Source organism: Vicugna pacos, chromosome 16, assembly GCF_048564905.1.
Source record: "Vicugna pacos chromosome 16, VicPac4, whole genome shotgun sequence".
NCBI classification, from domain to species: Eukaryota; Metazoa; Chordata; class Mammalia; order Artiodactyla; family Camelidae; genus Vicugna; species Vicugna pacos.
In genome coordinates this window covers 48,449,947-48,466,834 of record NC_133002.1, presented here as the reverse complement: position 1 = coordinate 48,466,834, position 16,888 = coordinate 48,449,947, and the positions used below count along the sequence as shown (strand labels likewise).

General features: G+C 53.7%; 2 protein-coding genes across 2 annotated transcripts; one reads left to right on the top strand and one right to left on the bottom strand.

Annotated features, from left to right (window-relative positions):
* Window positions 1-5,504: 5,504 nt before the first annotated feature.
* SPPL2C (signal peptide peptidase like 2C) lies at window positions 5,505-7,673 on the bottom strand. The gene has a single exon (XM_006220332.4). It carries the CDS (start codon window positions 7,623-7,625, stop codon window positions 5,667-5,669), a length of 1,959 nt encoding a protein of 652 aa, XP_006220394.3. The 5' UTR covers window positions 7,626-7,673; the 3' UTR covers window positions 5,505-5,666.
* LOC116283645 (uncharacterized) lies at window positions 7,354-11,814 on the top strand. Its single transcript, XM_072939098.1, has 7 exons — window positions 7,354-7,443; window positions 7,599-7,644; window positions 7,740-7,903; window positions 8,815-8,895; window positions 8,980-9,073; window positions 10,160-10,273; window positions 11,598-11,814. Exons 1-7 carry the CDS (start codon window positions 7,354-7,356, stop codon window positions 11,795-11,797), a joined length of 789 nt encoding a protein of 262 aa, XP_072795199.1. The 3' UTR covers window positions 11,798-11,814.
* Window positions 11,815-16,888: the final 5,074 nt, after the last annotated feature.

The window sequence follows — 16,888 nt, the reverse complement described above, 5'->3', positions numbered from 1 at the left end:
AATTTCAACTTTACTATTAATCAGAGACATGCAAATTGTAAGCGATGCTGTTTTTCATCATAGCAAATTGGCAAAGATACTGGTGAGGGTGTGGTAAAATGGTCACTTCCATATTTTATAACACACACAGAGGATAAATTGAGAAACACATGATTTGGAAAATAATTTAGCAAAATGCATTACAATCTTTAAAGATTTTCATACCCTGAGTTACCCAGAAATAAAATGACTAGATCTATCTTATAGGAAGTTTCTAAAACATATAAAGTAACTTACAGCCAAAGATATTCTTCACAGGGCTGAAGGAAACCAACCAAACATCCAATAAAGAGAACGTGAAATCTAGAAAGTTATATCAGCTGTGGAATACTACATATCCCATTCCAAATAAAGGTTCAAAGTGCACACAGAGTAGTTACAGCAAAATACCAATATATGTATCCATTTTGATTATAACTATCTAAGTGAAACACAAATAAAAAACTATGTAAATGAAATACACAAATAAAAACCTGTGAATGGAAAATAAATGACAGAATGGAACTATTCCAAAAATTTAACAAGTTATTGTGCTTTTTTCTACTTTTCTGTGCTTTCCATTTTTTCTCCAAAGCACAATAAAATAACAATAAAAAGAAGTCCCTGGGGCCTGATAAAGCAGCCTGAACTGAGAACACAATCACTGGCTATTGCAACTGAGACCCCAGATCCTGTCTCTCATTCACTGACTCCCCTGTGGAGGCAGGAACACGTGGGAGGACTCAGTTTTGCTGTTCCGCTGTGTCTTTGTCTCATCAGCTCTGAGGATGTTTAGTTCTCAAGTACGGTGCTGGGCACATGGGCAGTCTGCACCATGGATGCCTGTTGACCTGTGACTTCATTTCCTGCGGCCGCTGTAACAAATTACCACAAACTGGGTGGCTTAAGAGAACAGACATTTATCCTCTCCCAGCTCTGGAGGCCGAAAGTCTGAAATCCGTGTTACGGAGCCCAAATCAAGGGGTTATCAGACTAGTGCTCCTTCCGGAGGCTCTGAGGGGAGGGTCTGTTCTTTGCCTCCTCCAGCTTCTGGTGGCTGCCGGTGAGCCTTGGCTGGTGGCCACATCGCTTCAATCTCTGCTTCCATCTTCCACGGCCTTTTCCAATCCCGTGTGTGTCATTCTATTCTGCTTCCTTCTTATAAGGACCCTTGTGAGTATATTTAGGGCCTACTTGAATAATGCAAGATAATTTCCCTACCTCGAGATCCTTAACTTAATCACATCTACAAAGTTGTCTTCTTTTTTCTTCCTTTTAAGATAACATTCACAGGTTCCAGGGATTAGGACGTGGATATCTTCCGGGGAGACACCGTTCAATTTATTACAATCAGCTTTAAGAATTAAGCAACTTTGTTGATGGGTACTTTATTATATATATTTTTTGAATATCACCCCTTATTATAATTACTCCAAAATTCCCTGGACCCTTACGACGTGAGCCTGCCTGCTCTTATCCTACTGACCTGCAGGTGGCAGCACAGGAGCACTCAAAATTCAGGGTTGCAGGAAAAAAGACACAAAACCTTCCGCGTTTCAGTCCAACTGCGGAGGGATCCCTCTTCTGGCTCTGTGATGCTGCACTGTTAACCGCCAGGCACCCACCCTCATATTGCATCCCGCTGGGCAGGAGTGGGAGAGATTAAGGGATGAGGATGACTCCACCTCTGGGAGCATCACCCAGAGGAACCGTAAGCTGATTTGGGAAAGATGGCATTTGGGGGTGTGCCAGGTGCTGTCCTGGAAACTTTTGCTCTAAGACCTGGGCACCATGTAATGAGATAACGTGTGTATCTAGTCTGTTCTTGGTGCTTAGCGTATCTTAACTGTGTGTGCACATACCTCCCCTCATTTAATCCTTGTAACAAACCCACAATGTAAGTCTTAGCATCTCATTTTACAGAAGAGGATATCGAAGCACAGAAGGGTGGCCTTGGTTGTCCAGCATTACCCAGCAAACAAATAGCAATGCTGGGCTTTGAATCCCAAGTGTCAGTGACTCAGAGTTCAGCTGTGTCCTCCTGTGCTAGCTGAGGAGATGCTTGATGGTGAATCACAAATCTTCCACACACAGTTACTTCTAGATGAGCATGGAAAAACCCCACGATTTTCCTTGGAGAGGCATGTTTTGCAGACTAGGGTGTGCAGAGGGAACGGGGGCTGAGGAAGGAAGCTGATCCCAGCTGCTGGGCTGGAAGGCAGAAGACCAGAGTTGTGTCCTATTTCTGCTGTCCCATTGCTGTGTGACATTGGGCAAGTCCTGACCCTCTCTGAGCTTTCCTTTACTCATCTGTGGAACAGAGCATCTCTCAGGTCCTTGCTGATTCTCACTGTCCAGGGAAACCAGAAGCTCCAGCACCAAACTTTTCATTAACTAACCCCCACCCCCAAGCTGTGACTATTCAGTTCAAGGGGTTTTGCTGGGAGAGAATTCTTAAATAAGGCCACAAAGAGAAATGCTGGTCAGTCTGAGCACATCACAGCCCCAGAGCCGGGGTTCATTTCTCCCCTGGTCCTACCTTAGCTTTCACCTGTCACACATGGGGCACTGCAGGGAGCAGATGCTCAGGTGGGGTTCGAAGTGCAAAAGGAGAACAGAAGGAAACAGGTGAAGGCAGGAGAACCATCAGACTGGGATGCAGGCCTGTCTGCCACCATCTCTGCTGGCCAGCGGGGCTTGGGGCAATGGCTGCCTTTCAGAGGAGGCCGAGTCAGGGGGAGATGGTCAGGCCCTGGTACCACTGTCTTGCTCTGTCGTTAGCTGCCTGAGGGTGCAGTCCCCGTGTGTGTGTATGCACATGCGCAATGCCCTGTGTCCCTCTGGCACTCAGATGAGGGCTGCCAGCTCTGGGCGCCTCTGACTGGTGGCAGCTTGGCCCAGCCATCTGGATTCGGCCCAGTCCCTGGGAAGCAGATTGGCCAAGGGAGGCAGAGCCTGCAGCTAAAAGAGGACCCTAGTCCTGGGGTCAGGGCAGGAGCAGGGGATGCTGGGCCAGCAAAGAACAGCAGCGGCAGCTGCACCGCAAGATTTCTGGAGTCGGTTCAGCTCCTCGCCTGGGTGGTTTAGCACTTGCCACAACCCTTGGAGGCAGGAGGTAGGTAGTATTACCCACCCCCCACCCCCCCATATTTTATAGATAAAATGTTCTCTGAGTGTTTGCCTCTGTGGGTAGAACAGGGAGGATAGAGTTGGACTCATCCTTCCCTGAATCTGTTTGGATGTGGGTGGGGGCTGAGGTTGGGGGGCTTCCTTCCTCAGACCCTCTGCCTTGTGAATCCTCTCCTTGGAGGCAGGCGTCAGCCCTGCCGCAGGGAGCTCTAGTCCAGCGGCCTCAGAGCCACCCTGACTGCAAGTCCCTAAGAGAGAGGAGTTCCCTTGTCCCCCAGTCTAGGTGGTGAGGGGGGCCAAGAGGCCTCAGCTCCATCCAGCCCTCCCTACAGATCTGCTAGAGGGCTGGAGACCACCCTCACAGGCGCAGGGACGCGGGTCAGCAGCGGGGAGGCGGCCGGGCTGGGAAGGAGCCAGAGCCTGCGGAGGCCGCTCTGTCCAGGCCAGATGGTCCCTGGCTCCGGTGGGAGGGGCTGCCGGCACCTCCGGTCAGTGTCCTGGCCCAGGTCCCTCCCAGCCTTCAGGTGCAGTTTACTGAGGGGGCTGCACTTCGTCCCCCGTGAGCAGGGCTTTCTTTGAGATGCCCTTTACTTGCATCAGCCGCCCTGATGGCCACCTTACTCCCCACTTCCAGGGCCCAACCAGATCCCTCAGAGTCTCATGTCCACACCAACCCAGGCCCTGCAGGACCCCTGGAACGTGGCCTGTGCCATGGGGCCTTCCCTTACAGTGTCCCCTGTTCCTCTGCAGTTCAGGCTGGATCAACTTGTCATTCATTCATCCATTCATTCCTCCAACAAATGTAAACCAAACACTTACTATATCCCAGGCCCTGTGCTACACAGACAGACAAGATGGAGAAGCCCCTGCTCTCATGAAGCTGATGTGACTAGGGGAGATGAGAAAACTGGTGAACAGGGCTTATGGTGATGTGATGGAGGATGGGGCTACTTTAGGAAGGGTCATCAAGGAAGGCCTCCCTGAGGAGGGGGCATTTGAGCTGGAGCTGGAAGGATAAGAAACTGGCCAGACCTAGTTTTGGGGGTAGGAGGAGGGAAAGTTCAGGCAGAGAAACCAGCAGGTGGGAAGGCCCTGGGGGAAGATGTGTGTGGTGAGGCTGGTGTGTACTCGCTGGTGGGGGTGCTAGAGGCAGGAATGCTGGATGTGAAGGGGAGGAAGTCAGGGCCAGAACTCAAAGGCTTGTAGGAGGTAGATTTGATTCTGAAAGGTTTTCACAGAAGGGAGTAATAGAAACAGAGTTAACATTCACACTGCTTTTCTTACATGCAGGGCCTTGTGTCAGTCATCTTACGTAAGCCAGTGCAGTCAAACCTCCCCAACACCCCATGGTAGGTCCTATTATTACCCCATTCTACAGGTGAGGAAACTGAGGAACTGAGAGGTTAAGTCACTTGCTCAGTGACACACTACAGCTCAGTGATGGAGCTGGAATTTCCAGTGGGCCACTGGTTCTAGAACTGATCATTGTCCCACCCTGCCTCCTGGGGTATGACTCCCTCACCTCCAACATAGCCCCCTCCAGACACCTTCCCTCACCCCAGAGTTTGTTGCTTCTGCATAAGCAACATATAAACATACCGTATGGCCTGAGAAACTGTGGGGTCCCTAAGGGATCATCTTGTCCATGCCCTTGCCTCCAGGTGGACTTGGTATTATAAGTCCCATTTTGAAGATGAGACTACTGAGGCCCAGGGGGGTGGTTAAGAGACTGGTCCACCATCCAGAGCCAGGGAAGGAAGCATGGGACTAGAGCCATGGTCTCCTAAATTCCCCCACTCCACCACCAATCTCATCAGCCCCTCTTTGAGACAATTCTCAGGTTGGTTCTTCTCTGTTCCCCATCCCCCACCCTTTCCCTAGCTGGAAAGCAGCCTCCCTCTGTGTCCATCTCAGGCTGGTGTACACAGCAAGTGCTTCCTTCAGGTCTGTGGATGCAACAGGTAGATGAAGGCAGGACCACACCGGACATGGAGTTGCTGTCCAGGACACCTAGAGCAGTGGTGTTTAGCAGGACGCGTGGATGTGAGCTGACGCTTGAAGGCTGCTTAGGAATGTTCCAGTGAGCCAGGGAGCAAGGTTGGTGTATTTCTGTCTGGAATGGGAAGGGTATCTCAGTCAGAGGGAACAGCATGTGCAAAGAGAGGGAGAGGACGTGAGGTGATCAAGGGACAGTGATGGTTCAGTTAGACCTGAGCATGAGGAGGTGAAGGGCAATGAGGCTGGGGCAGGGCTGCAGGGATGGGGTGGGTCCTGTGCCAAGGACCCTCCTGGCCCTGCATGGACTTATTCGGTGGTCACTGCTTTCTTACAGTCCTAACAGACAAAGAGGCTCCGTCTGGTAGATATGGAATATCTTTAATGCCCCGATTTCTTTTTGCCATGCATGGCTTTGCTCTGCGATATTCAGGAGGCACATGTCCCAGGAGCCTGGTTCACAAGGGAGCCTGGGTTGACATGCTCTTCTTTACCTTCAGGCCTTTTCTCTTTTGCAGCCCCATTCAGGGCAGGTGAGCATCATGGGCATGGGCGTGTGCCTGGGCCTGGGCGTGAGTGTGGCCCAGCTCTGAGGGCGTCAGTTGCATCAGCTCCTCTGAGGCCCCAGGGGAGGCACAGGGCAGCTCGTCAGGATCCAGGTTGGCATCGCTCCAGCCCTCGGAGCTGTCACTGTGGCTGTCCAGACTGGTGGCTTCATCCTCAGATATAATGACAATCTCAGCCATGTCCTGCCCAAGGTTGCTGTCTAAATCCTCTGCCAGGTGGTCAGTGGCCCCCTCAACCTCACTGGCTCTGTGGACGTCTACTGCATCCTCCTGCTTCTGCTCAGAGCCAACTGAAGGGGCACTGCAGAGCCCTGGCACAGGCCGAGCAGGGGCCTTGGCTCTGCCCTGGCCAGCCCAGAAGAGGGTGAGCTCTTGGCGGCAGGCAGCCACAGCCAGGCTGGTGAGCAGGGTGCTGGACACCAGGTAGAGCAGGGCAGGCTGGCCCATCTGCATGAGGGCCATGGCAGCAAAGGTGACCAGCAGGCCCACGGCATAGGCTGCGGTGCAGGCCATGAAGTAGACCTGGCGTGAGCGGATTTGCACATCAAAGCGGTGACAATAGGCCACCAGGAAGCCCGGGACCACTATGTCCCCGAAGCCGAGGATGGAGAAGGGCTGGTCACACAGGGTCAAGGCCGAGAAGCTCAGCCGGGGCACCCTGAGCACCATGGGCAGCCTCTCATGGCTCAGGGAATCTGCTGGGCCCGAGGCCACCTCCACCATGATGCTCTCGCCAGTCCTGGTGAGGAGGGGTGTGACAAAGACAAAGAAGACATCAAAGGCCAGCAGGGCCAGCAGGAAGGAGGCACAGCTCTTGAGTGTGGGCAGGCGCACGCGCCGCAGGACGAGGAGGCAGTAGGCCACGCCCAGCGTGTCCTGCAGGAGCCACGCCCAGCGGTCCTCGTTGCGGTAGGCAACCCAGAGGACGGTCACCACCATGCACAAGATGGCCAGCAGCATCAGGGGCAGCTGCAGGCAGGCCCGCCGGCCAGGCAGGAGCCACTGGTGTTGCTGCAGGGGCAGGTGGTGCACCACAGGTGCCAGGCAGCTGTAGAGGCCAGTGCCTGCGCCCAGGCCGAAGATGGCGATCATGACATAGATAAAGCAGTCGTAGAAGAAGTAGAGCAGCAGCATGATGGAGCAGGACATGGCCACCACTGCGCCCGTCATGGCCAGTGTGAAGTCCACTGGCATGTCCTTGTCTTCTTCCTCGTGCCCCCGCTGGGCTGCCACTGCTTCCTGCTGATTGTGACCACCAGGCTCCCCTCCCCCTTGGGCCTGGCGCCGCTGCAGCCGATCAGACTCGGTCAGGCCAGCCCAGTAGCCACCCGCAGCCACAGTGCCTACAGCCAGGATGAAGATGACCACCATGTTGTAGTCAAGGATGGGCTCTGGGGGTGCATACAAGGCCACGTGGACCCCGGCACCACCGTGGGTGTGACTGAGGATGTCCAGCATGTCAGTGTAGCGGAGCACGGCCACGGGGATGGTGAGGTCTGGCAGGGGCTTGTGGGGGTCCTGGGACGCCGGGGTGATGTCTGAGCACTGTTGGTCGCTGACCCTGCTGACAATGAGCAGCCCGTGCGCACCTCGGCCCTGAGCCAGCCAGCCTTTGGCGTAGAAGCTGCAGTTGCCCCTCATGACCATGGCGGTGGTCTGGCGGAGGGGCCGCTGGCTGGGCAAGCCAGGGTGGTCCTGGTGGGAGAAGTCCTCTCCTGGACACCACGGTGTCTTGGTGCCATCATGCAGGGGTAGGAGCGGGGCATGGTGCAGGTCTCGGGGCAGGGTGACGTAGTCGGAGCGGAACAGAACGCAGTAGTCTTTGCTCCAATTCTCTGACACCACGTGGACCACGCCATACTCCCCCTGGGCCATGGCGCTGGTGAGGAGGAGGAGGAGGAAACCCCGGCACGCCATCCTCCCCAGGCACCTACTGGTACGTCCCAGTGTGACAGCTGCTCACAGCCCGCTTTCCCCTCCCAGGGGCTGGGTGTGGCCCTCTGTCACAGAGTGGCTTTGCCTCCTGTCTAGGAAACCAGGACCACACCTACCTGGTCACAGAGCTGTGCAGCCTGGCCTGGGCACTGCCATGGAGCACAGGGTCCCTCTTAGGATCCTGTCCCCAACCCTGCCACCTGGTGGAGAGGTCATCTGGATCCCTGCTCTCGGCCCAGCCCCCAGTGGAGCTGGACCAGGTAATTTGAAATAAGATATGAGAGGATGGGGTTGAGGATCTCAAACAGGTTTCTGGACCAGATTTGCCCCTTACCCACTGGGCAACTGGGGCAGATGTCTCTCCTCTCTGTGCCTGTTTCTTTAACTGTGAAGAAATAAGGACATTAGACCAGAGAGTTTCCAAGGCCCCTGGGAGCCCTGACCTCAGTGACATTGTACACTTTTATTGAGCTCTTACTAAGTGCCAGGTGCTTTACACATGGCACCCCTGCAAGGAGGTATCACTATACCCGAGGCTACGAGCCGTCCTTTAAATCCATGCCCCTTTGTGCAGGCACATGACCGGAATTTCATTTGCAGACTCCCTTGGATTTTGGAATGGCCATGTGGCCATTTCTTGCCAATGGAATTGAGCAGAAATGATGTGAGTCCCTCAGGAAACTGGACAGAGAGTGTAGGGCCCTTTGTCTCTCTCTTTCCCTTTCTCACAAGTCAGTCATGGACAGGCCATTGGCTATGGAGAGGAGAATGTTGTCCTAAGGGATGGGAAGAAAAGAGATGAAAGGAACGGGATCCTCAGATGTCTGCATGGAGCAGGGTCATGGGATGCTCACCATGGACTGTTAGATACATTATCTTCCTTAAGTCATAGGCTTATTGTGAGTCTCTTTGTTACAGCAGCTTAACCTTACCTGAATACCCCCACTTCATGGATGAGTAAACCAAGGCTCAGAGAAGGGCACCCTGGGGGCCCCAGCCCCAGGCCCCAGATCCAGCTCTCACACTGGACACATCCCTTAGGTCTTGCTCTGTCCAGGGAACTGCCCTGTCCTGCCCTGCTCTCTGCTTGAATCTTCCTGGTCCTGCAGCTCTGATCTTTGCCTGCTCCTGCCCGCCTCCACCTCACCTCCTGCTCATTTTTGTCCTTCAGGCCCTACCCCCATCAACGTCTCCACCGCCAAGTCCAGGAGAAGAGAGGCCCCATTCTGCACACATCATGAACACAAATCAGGTCTCAATTTCTTTATAGCTCTGATCTCAGCCTTAGGTTTTTGTGTGGATGTGTGTTTCCATGTTTATTTTCTGTCTTCTGCAGGTTGAGCTCCACGGGGACAGGGACCTTATCTACTCACTGCCCTCAGATTCTGGGACAGAAAGTGATGCTCAGAAACTATGTGTGGGATGCATGAGTGAGTGACCCCATTTTGCAGCAGAAAAGACTGAGGTGTAGGGTAGAGAAGGGACTTTTACAAGGTGACATGTGAGTCGCAGAGACGAGACTCAAACCCAGGTGGAGTTTCTGGCTAAGCCTGCTCTGCTGTGTGGGGTGCTCAGGGCCCTGTGCGATTGGCCTGCTTATCCTGGATGATTGGGACTGGGTGGGAGGTGGGTTTATTCAAAAGATCAGTTAAAGATGGGAATCGTTAAAAAGTCACCTACATACTTTACACATTGTATTAGTTCCTTGGGCTGCCTTACATAAATGACCACAAACTGGGTGGCTTAAAGGAGCACAAGTTTATTATCTGTCAGTCTGGGGCTAGAAGTCTGTTGTGGACTGAATGTGTGCTCCCCCAAATTCATATGCTGAAGCCCCAATCCCCAGTGTGATGGTATGTGGCAGTGAAGCCTTTGGGAGGTAATTAAGTCCTGAGGGTGGAGTCCTCATAAGGAGATTAGTGAGACAAGAGAGATGATCTCATTCTCCACCACATGAGGACACAGCAAGAAGGCGGCTGTCTGCAAACCAGGACACAGCCCACACCAAGAATTGAGTCGGCCGGCACCTTGATCTTGGATTTCCCAGCCTCCAGAACTGTGAGAAATAAATGCTTGTTGTTTAAGCCACCCAGCCCATGGTGTGTGCTGTGGCAGCCCATGCTGACTAAGACAAAGTCCAAAATCAAGGTGTCAGCGGGGTCACGCTCCCTCTGAGATTCAGGGTAGAATCCTTCCTTATCTCTTCCCGATTTGGATGGCAATCTTTGTTTTCCTTGGCTTGCAGCTGCGTCACTCCAGTCCCTGCCTCTGTTTTCACATGGCATCCTCCCTGTGTGTCTCTGTGTTTCTTGTCTTCTCATAAGGACACCAGTCATATTGGACTAGGGCCCATCCTAATGATCTCAATTATATCTGCAGAGACCTTCTTTCCAAACAAGGTCACATTTACAGGTACCAGTGGTTAGGACTGACATCACTTCTGGGAACACAACTTGACCTGTGAAACTCATTTTAACATCTAACGAGTAAGTATACAGTCACTGATCTTTCTCAAGGCCTCTCCTTGGATTACGGGTCTGTCCCTGCAGTTCTGAGTCGTCTTCCTTATGAAATCCACACCGATGAGATGCCATCTCCAACGTCCAGCTTTGGATTCTTTGAGGCGGAGGGTGAGTTTAAGGGACGTTGCAAAGTGGTTGAAAAATTGAACCATGTAGACTCTGACAATCTCCTCCCATCCAGTTGTTTACTTGTCTCATCCACACCTGATCTGACAGCTAATGAATATTGTGTATGACTCAGATTGTGTCTTTTAAAACATTCTACTGTGTTTGCACAAGAAATAATGTCTGAATGCTTGTTTGTGTATTTCTATGTCATCCATTAATATAACATTTAATTAGATTATGAACAGTAATTACAACAACAAGGTAACTGTCGGGGACACTTTGGAGAACAAAGACAACAGCCTGGTGTGGGGAGAAGGGGCCGGACCAGGGGAGGAGGCTGCCAGCAGCCCCCTTGGTGGGCTCCCATTACAGAGGGAGGGCTGGTGTGGTGGAAGGGGGCTGTTAGGGGAGGGACATCCGGCTTATACAGTTCTTATGAGAGAGCAGCAGTGTCTAGACTGGGTGCATCTCTCTGCATCCGAGCACAGATGTTGGGCACAGATAAAGCTCTCTCCAGCCTCCTGTCTACTGATGTTCAGCTTAGACTCTACCTCAGGGCCCTGCTCTCCACACAGGGAATCTTGGGTCTTTTGAAAAACCAAAGACTAAGACACCTATTGGGATGGCCATTATTTAAAAAAATTAAAAATATGATAACAGATTTTGGCAATGATGTGGAGGAATTAGAATCTTCGTATGTTGCTAGTGGGGATGTTGTAAATGGTTCAGCTACTGTGGAAAACTGTTGGTGGTTCCTTGATCAGTTAAACAGAGAGTTACCATATGACCCAGCAATTCCACTCCTGGGCACATACCCAAAAGAATGGAAAACAGATGTTCAAACAAAAACTTGTACATGAGTCTTTATAGCAGCACTCTTCATGATAACTTGAAAGAGATGAACCCAAGTGTCCTTCAACTAATGAATGGGTAACGGAAGTGTGGTCTACCCATACAATGGAATATCATTTAGCCATACAAAGGGATGAAGTTCTGATGCCCACAGCAGTGTGGGTGAACCTTGAAAACAGCTGAAAGAAGCCAGACTCAAAAGGACAAATATCGCATGATTCTACTTTTATGAAATATCCAGAATAGGCAAATCATAGAGACAGAAAGCAGGGTGGTGGTGGCTGGGGGCTGAGAAAAGGAGGAATGGGGAGTGACTGCTTAACGAGTCTGAGGCTTCATTAGGGTGATGAAAAGTTCTGGAACTGGATCGTGGTGACAGTTGCACAACATTGTGAGTGTATTTAATATGCTGAATTGTACACTTTAACATGGTTGAAATGGTAACTTCTATATTGTGTGTATTTTGCCACAGTTTTAAAAAGAACAAAACAAGGACCAACTTCAGTCCCCTCCAGGAGCACTGTGCTCAGGACAGGCCTTTCAATTCTTCCGGACCCATCAGATCAGCATGTGCCCCGATTGGGGTTCAGAAACACTGCATCCCCCAAACAGAGCCTTCTCCTACCTTCTCCCCTGATCTACCCTTGGGATCCTGGCAGCCTAAGCTTATAAAATTCTCCAGAGGCTCATTTGCTCCAAGACTCTTCCTGGGACCCCGCTTACAGAGGGCTTTCGGGTATCTGTCCGATTGCTGCTTCCCCAGTTCCCCCAGCCCTGCCCCCAGGCCCCCAGCCCTGGAATTGCTCTTCTCCATGGCTGCTTGGTGCCCTGACAGTGCCCTGCAGGAGGCCCCGGGAGGTGCAGTCACACGAGTAGCTGATGCCCACTCCCCAGGTTGTGCTTCTGCTCCAAGGCTCTGCAGCACCCACCCTCCCCCATGCCCCCCAGATTCCACCCCTTTCCTTGAGGGCACCCTCCTAAATCCACAGCTTCTGTTCCCTCCCTGCTGTCCCCTTAGCCATGCCCTGAGCTCTCAGTTTTGCTGCCCAGGGAAGGCCAGGGACAATGTCTCTGCCTTCTGTTTGGGGACCTAGGTGACACCTGGAATATTTATCTTCATCCACTCAGGACAGAGAGGGCAGCAGACTCCTGGGTAGCGGGTCTCAGCTGGGTGGGGTTGCTCAGGAGGGGTGGAAAGTTGCCCAGCTCACCTGGCCTGTTCACAGCTCTTGCTTCTGGGCCCGGCGCTGTCCTAGCTGCATGTTCTAGAGATGGTACAGACACCCAGAAGGGACTGGATCACCATTTGCTCCTCCCCCACAACCCCAGTAGTGAATGCAAGAGAGGCAGGAGCAAGCTGACCAGCCAGTCTCACCTCCACGCCCTCCCGCCCTAGCCGGGTGCCCGTTGTACTCCCTCAGCCTCCTCTTAGGTACGCAAAGCACTCGGCTCCCACCCTGCTGCTGCCCCCACCTGCCTTGGACCAATGGGCAGTGAGACTGGGCAGCAGGCATCTGTCTAGGACCCCTTGGAGGGGCAGAGGAGTGGGTGGCAGTCTGGTGGCCAAAGGTGGTCTCTGTTTACAAATGACCTCACTGAGAACTTTGAAAAATATATTCAGTCCAGGCCTCTCTTGACCCCAAGCCTGCCCTGCAGGATCTGCGGGGGTTGGGGGGCTGTAGACGGTAGAGAATAGGAAGTGATGCTCTGAAATGGAGCAGGGAGGGGGCTGGGGACACTGGGAAGCTGGCAGCCTGTGGCTAGCCTGGCGGCTGCGCTGGGTTCAGGGAGCAGAGTACCTGAGGCCTCTGCTTTGCAGGCACCGACTCCTGCATCCAGCCTTGTCCTGAATTCTATTTGTCCACAAATTGGAGTAACTGAAGAATTTCCTTAGGGAGGATATTAGAGGGGGCAGTGGGGCAGGGAGGGGAACTCTACAAAGTGTGGAACACCCTGAAGGCCAAGTGAGGCTGGCCTGAGTTCACATCCAGCTGTGCCACTGCTGGTGCTCTCCAGCACGTGTCTTAACCTCTCTGGGCATCACTTTCCCTATCTGTTAGTTGGGGATAACAGCACCTGCCGCCTAGGGCAGGATGAAGATGAGATAGTCTGGAGGGGCTTGGCAGTGGGTGCTCCAGCGTCTCAGTGATAGCACTGTTGATGGTGAAAAACAGGGGGCAACCCCTCTGGACCAAGGTGGGCAGGTAAGTTTGAAGTCAATGCGCTGGATGAGATAAGCCTGAGAGACCCCTGCACTGGAGGCCAGTGGCACCCTCAAATGGACTGGGCAGGGCCTGGGTGGGTACAGGGAGACCCACTGAGGCTTTTGGTGACCTGGGCCGTACTGCTTGCAGTGAAGCATCATTTTAAGTTGTGGCGGGGTGGAGGCTACTGGGAAGGTGGAGAAGGTCGTGCTGGAGGTATAGCACCCTTATCGCTCCTACCCAGCTGGGCTCAGCACACTGGCTGGGCCACCTTTGGCCTGGTCCCGTCTTTGCCTGGGACATGTCCCCAGTCAGACAGTCTGAAACGCTGAGGCCTCCTTGCTGTCACCTTCCTCTAGAGGTGCTTTATCAGTCCCGGGCCTCTCCAAACCCAAGCCCACTGACTTCAGTCAACTGATGGGGTGGAAAGAGACATGGATTTTGAGTCAGAGACCTTTGATTTCAGGGGAGTCACCAGGCCTCAGTTTTTCTCAGCTGTAAAATGGGCTAGTTCTGTTCCTACTTCTGTGAATGTTATAAAGAATTTTGTGGATTGCAAAGCAATCTACAAATGCCCACAATTAAGGTATTATCATCTGGATTCCACATCTCCAGCCTTCCTTGGTCTGTATCCGCTGCCGTGAGTCCAGGTCCCAGGGTGTCAGTCGGGTCCCAGTCTGGGTCTCATTGGCAGCAGGGGTACTGAGGAGGCCAGGAGGGGAAGCCAAGGACCCCAAAGCAGGGGCTGTGCTGTCACGCTCAGGGAGGTGGCAGAGCCCGAAGTAGAAGACCCAAACCCCAAGAGTGGTTCCCCCTCATTGGTCATCTGAGCCCATGAGGGAGGGGCCACAGAGAAAAGGGCTCAGCTGGGCAGAGTTTAGGAACTGCAGCCTCCGGGTGTGGCATGGAGAAAAATTCTTCCCAGCTTGAGAGAGGGGCCTGTCCTGCAGTGACCCTCACCCTGCAGCTGCCCAGCCCCTTCCTACAGTGTGGCCTGTCACACCCCCCACAGCCCCAAACCTGCCCACCCACCCATGAGCCTGCCTTGATCCTGGCGTTGGAGCCTGCAGAAGGTTTAAATGTGGCACACCTGCCCTTGGCAGGAAGCACTGTATATCTTTACAGCCAAGATGCTCCCAGCTGTGCCCCCAGCAGCCCCTCCACCCTTACAGTCTCTGGATGAGGGGTGGGGGATCCTGAAGCTTATCTTGACCAGCCCCTGCCTGCCCAGGGACCCCCTGCAGCTTCTCTGATGACTGCCAGCCGCGCGTTGGATGTCCTTCCACAGACTTCCAGAGCCGGCAGCTCTGAGCTTTGCTGTTGGTTGCTACGTCTGTGCTGGGAAGCCACTCACCTCTCCTCCTCACACATGGCTGAGCACATGGGAGGGGTGCCAAGGGTGCCCATCAGCTAAAACAGCCAGGAGGCACAAGCAGGAAAGGGGGCAGTGCCTCAGCTTGGTCCCTTCAAGATCCCTTGTCTATGCCACCCCCCCCAGAGTCCTCCCAGCCCCTCAGGCTCTTCCATCCTTGGGATGGCCCTGCCCCCAACATCCTGGCATTGTCCATGAAAAGCCTTGCTTTCTCACTTCTTCAGTGGGTGAAAGGCAGCATTGAGAGAGAGGCCTCAGTAATAGCCACTTCAGACTCAACAGTCACTTCTGGTGCCTCGTGTCAGCCAGGACCCTTTATGCGGCTCCCCCCACCCCAGTTGCTCTGGAAGGTGTCAGCCTGTCTCCATCCTGGTGCCCCCTAATCTCCTCCCAGCTGCCTCTGCTCAGCTGGTCCCATCTCTCTAATTAAGGGGACAGCACTTGGGGAGTTGGCAGAACAGGAAATCCCCCCGTAGAGCAGGGACACCCCGGGCTCCTCCCTCAGGGAGGGCCAGACCCTCCATCATCAGACCTCAAATCCCCCATCAGGAGCTTCCGGGGTCCCAGCACCACAGTCATCTCAGTCTGCCCGGTGTCCTGACACCACATGCTCCACTTGGGTGGGTGTCCCCACGCGTGTAAACACACACACACACACACACACAGACAGACCCTTGCATGGCCCTCCTTCTAGGTTACTCAGAGGCAAGGCCCGGGGCCTGAATGTGTTGGGTGGAGTTTGTGTGTCCTGACCACCTCCTGCCCTGAGGACACGCACACGCTGTGCCAGGTGCTCTCTCTGTCTTCGCTCCTTGTGGCCCACACAGCTGCTCCTGGGAGGTGGTAGATACACACCCCTTGCCCCTCAGGTGGGATGAGGCAAGCGTGGGTCCCACCTGGTTTCTCCAGCTTTTGCAACAGGACTAAGAGCCAACCGCCCACAGTGGCCGAGGTGTGTGCGCCCCATCCTTCCTCGCTGCCATCCTTTCCTGGCCCCTCCCTGCTCCCTGTGTGCCCCTACCCTGGAGTTTGTTCCTGAAGCCTTGTCTGTTTCTGGGGATCCCATGCTAAGTCAGCATTCAAGCCTGTTCAGCCTCCCCTGCTTCCTAACTCCTTCCTGTTTCCGGCTCAGCTCCTTCCCTGGGGCTGGGACACACTGCTGTCTGCTCCCACTGCCACACCTTTGCTCAAGCCATGCCCACCCGTGGTGTCCCGCACCTGCACCCTTCGCTCTGGCACTTCTCCCTCCAACTAGCCCACTTACAGGAGCTGTCCTTATTGACTGGACCCCCAGGCCCACCCCTCTCCCAAGTCCTGTCCCAGACCTCAGCGGCGTCCCTGGCGCCCCATCCTTGGTGATGTGTGAGTGCCATTGGGTTCCCCAGCCACACAGCAATCCTAAAGGCTGAAAGTGGCCTCCGTTTCTTTGTGGCACCCTCCCTACACAGCCCTGGCACATTCCAGGCCTTCACAAGTGCTTATTGAAAGATACATATTATTATCTACACCAACCACCTCCATCTCCCAGCCCCACTCTCCCAAAGCCCCGCTCTGGGTCCAGTGTAAGCAGTCAGCTGGCTGGTTGACTCAAGAGCTGCTTGTCCTGCTCTGGGGAACTCAGGGCAGAGAGGGGCCGAGCGTCCAGCCCCTTCCACCTTTGTTTAGTTAATGATGCTGTCCCAGAGAGTACCCAAGGGCCACAAGATCCCTGTGACCAGCAGAGGGGTTGCCCCATGAGGCCAGGGTCACTGAAGCCAGCAGGCTGGATGGCCCCAAGTAGTCTCTGTCCCTACAAAGGGAGGCTGGCTTTGGCTGGGGACACACTGGCTTTTGCTCAAGGACATTCCATCACCCTCCCATCTCCCCATTTTCTCACAAAGGGGGAGACACCGGGGGTAGGAGGTAAAGGAGGGAGAGCCCGCATTGGTGGTGGGATGTGAAGGTCTAAGGGTGCAAGGCAGCGAGGCAGGGCATTTCTGGTGGCAGTGCCAGGGGATCAGATGAACTTCTGGTGGCTTGGGAGGATTTCAGTGATGTGGCCTGATATCCGATGACGCCATCCGATTTCTGACAATGTCTCCAGGGCTTCTGACAACGGCCTTGGTTCCCAGTGGTGTTGGAAGGCATTGCTAAGGCCCGGAGGCATTATCATGGTGGCTCGGATGCTGTCACAAGTTTCCCATGATA

Coding starts and splice junctions, on each gene's coding strand:
- LOC116283645 (XM_072939098.1), top strand. CDS start 7,354: ATGGCGGTGGTCTGGCGGAGGGGCCGCTGGCTGGGCAAGCCAGGGTGG. Junction 7,645..7,739: donor TCCTCCCCAGGCACCTACTG/GTACGTCCCAGT, acceptor CCTCCTGTCTAG/GAAACCAGGACCACACCTAC. Junction 9,074..10,159: donor ACTATGTGTGGGATGCATGA/GTGAGTGACCCC, acceptor ATCTTTCTCAAG/GCCTCTCCTTGGATTACGGG.
- SPPL2C (XM_006220332.4), bottom strand. CDS start 7,625: ATGGCGTGCCGGGGTTTCCTCCTCCTCCTCCTCACCAGCGCCATGGCC.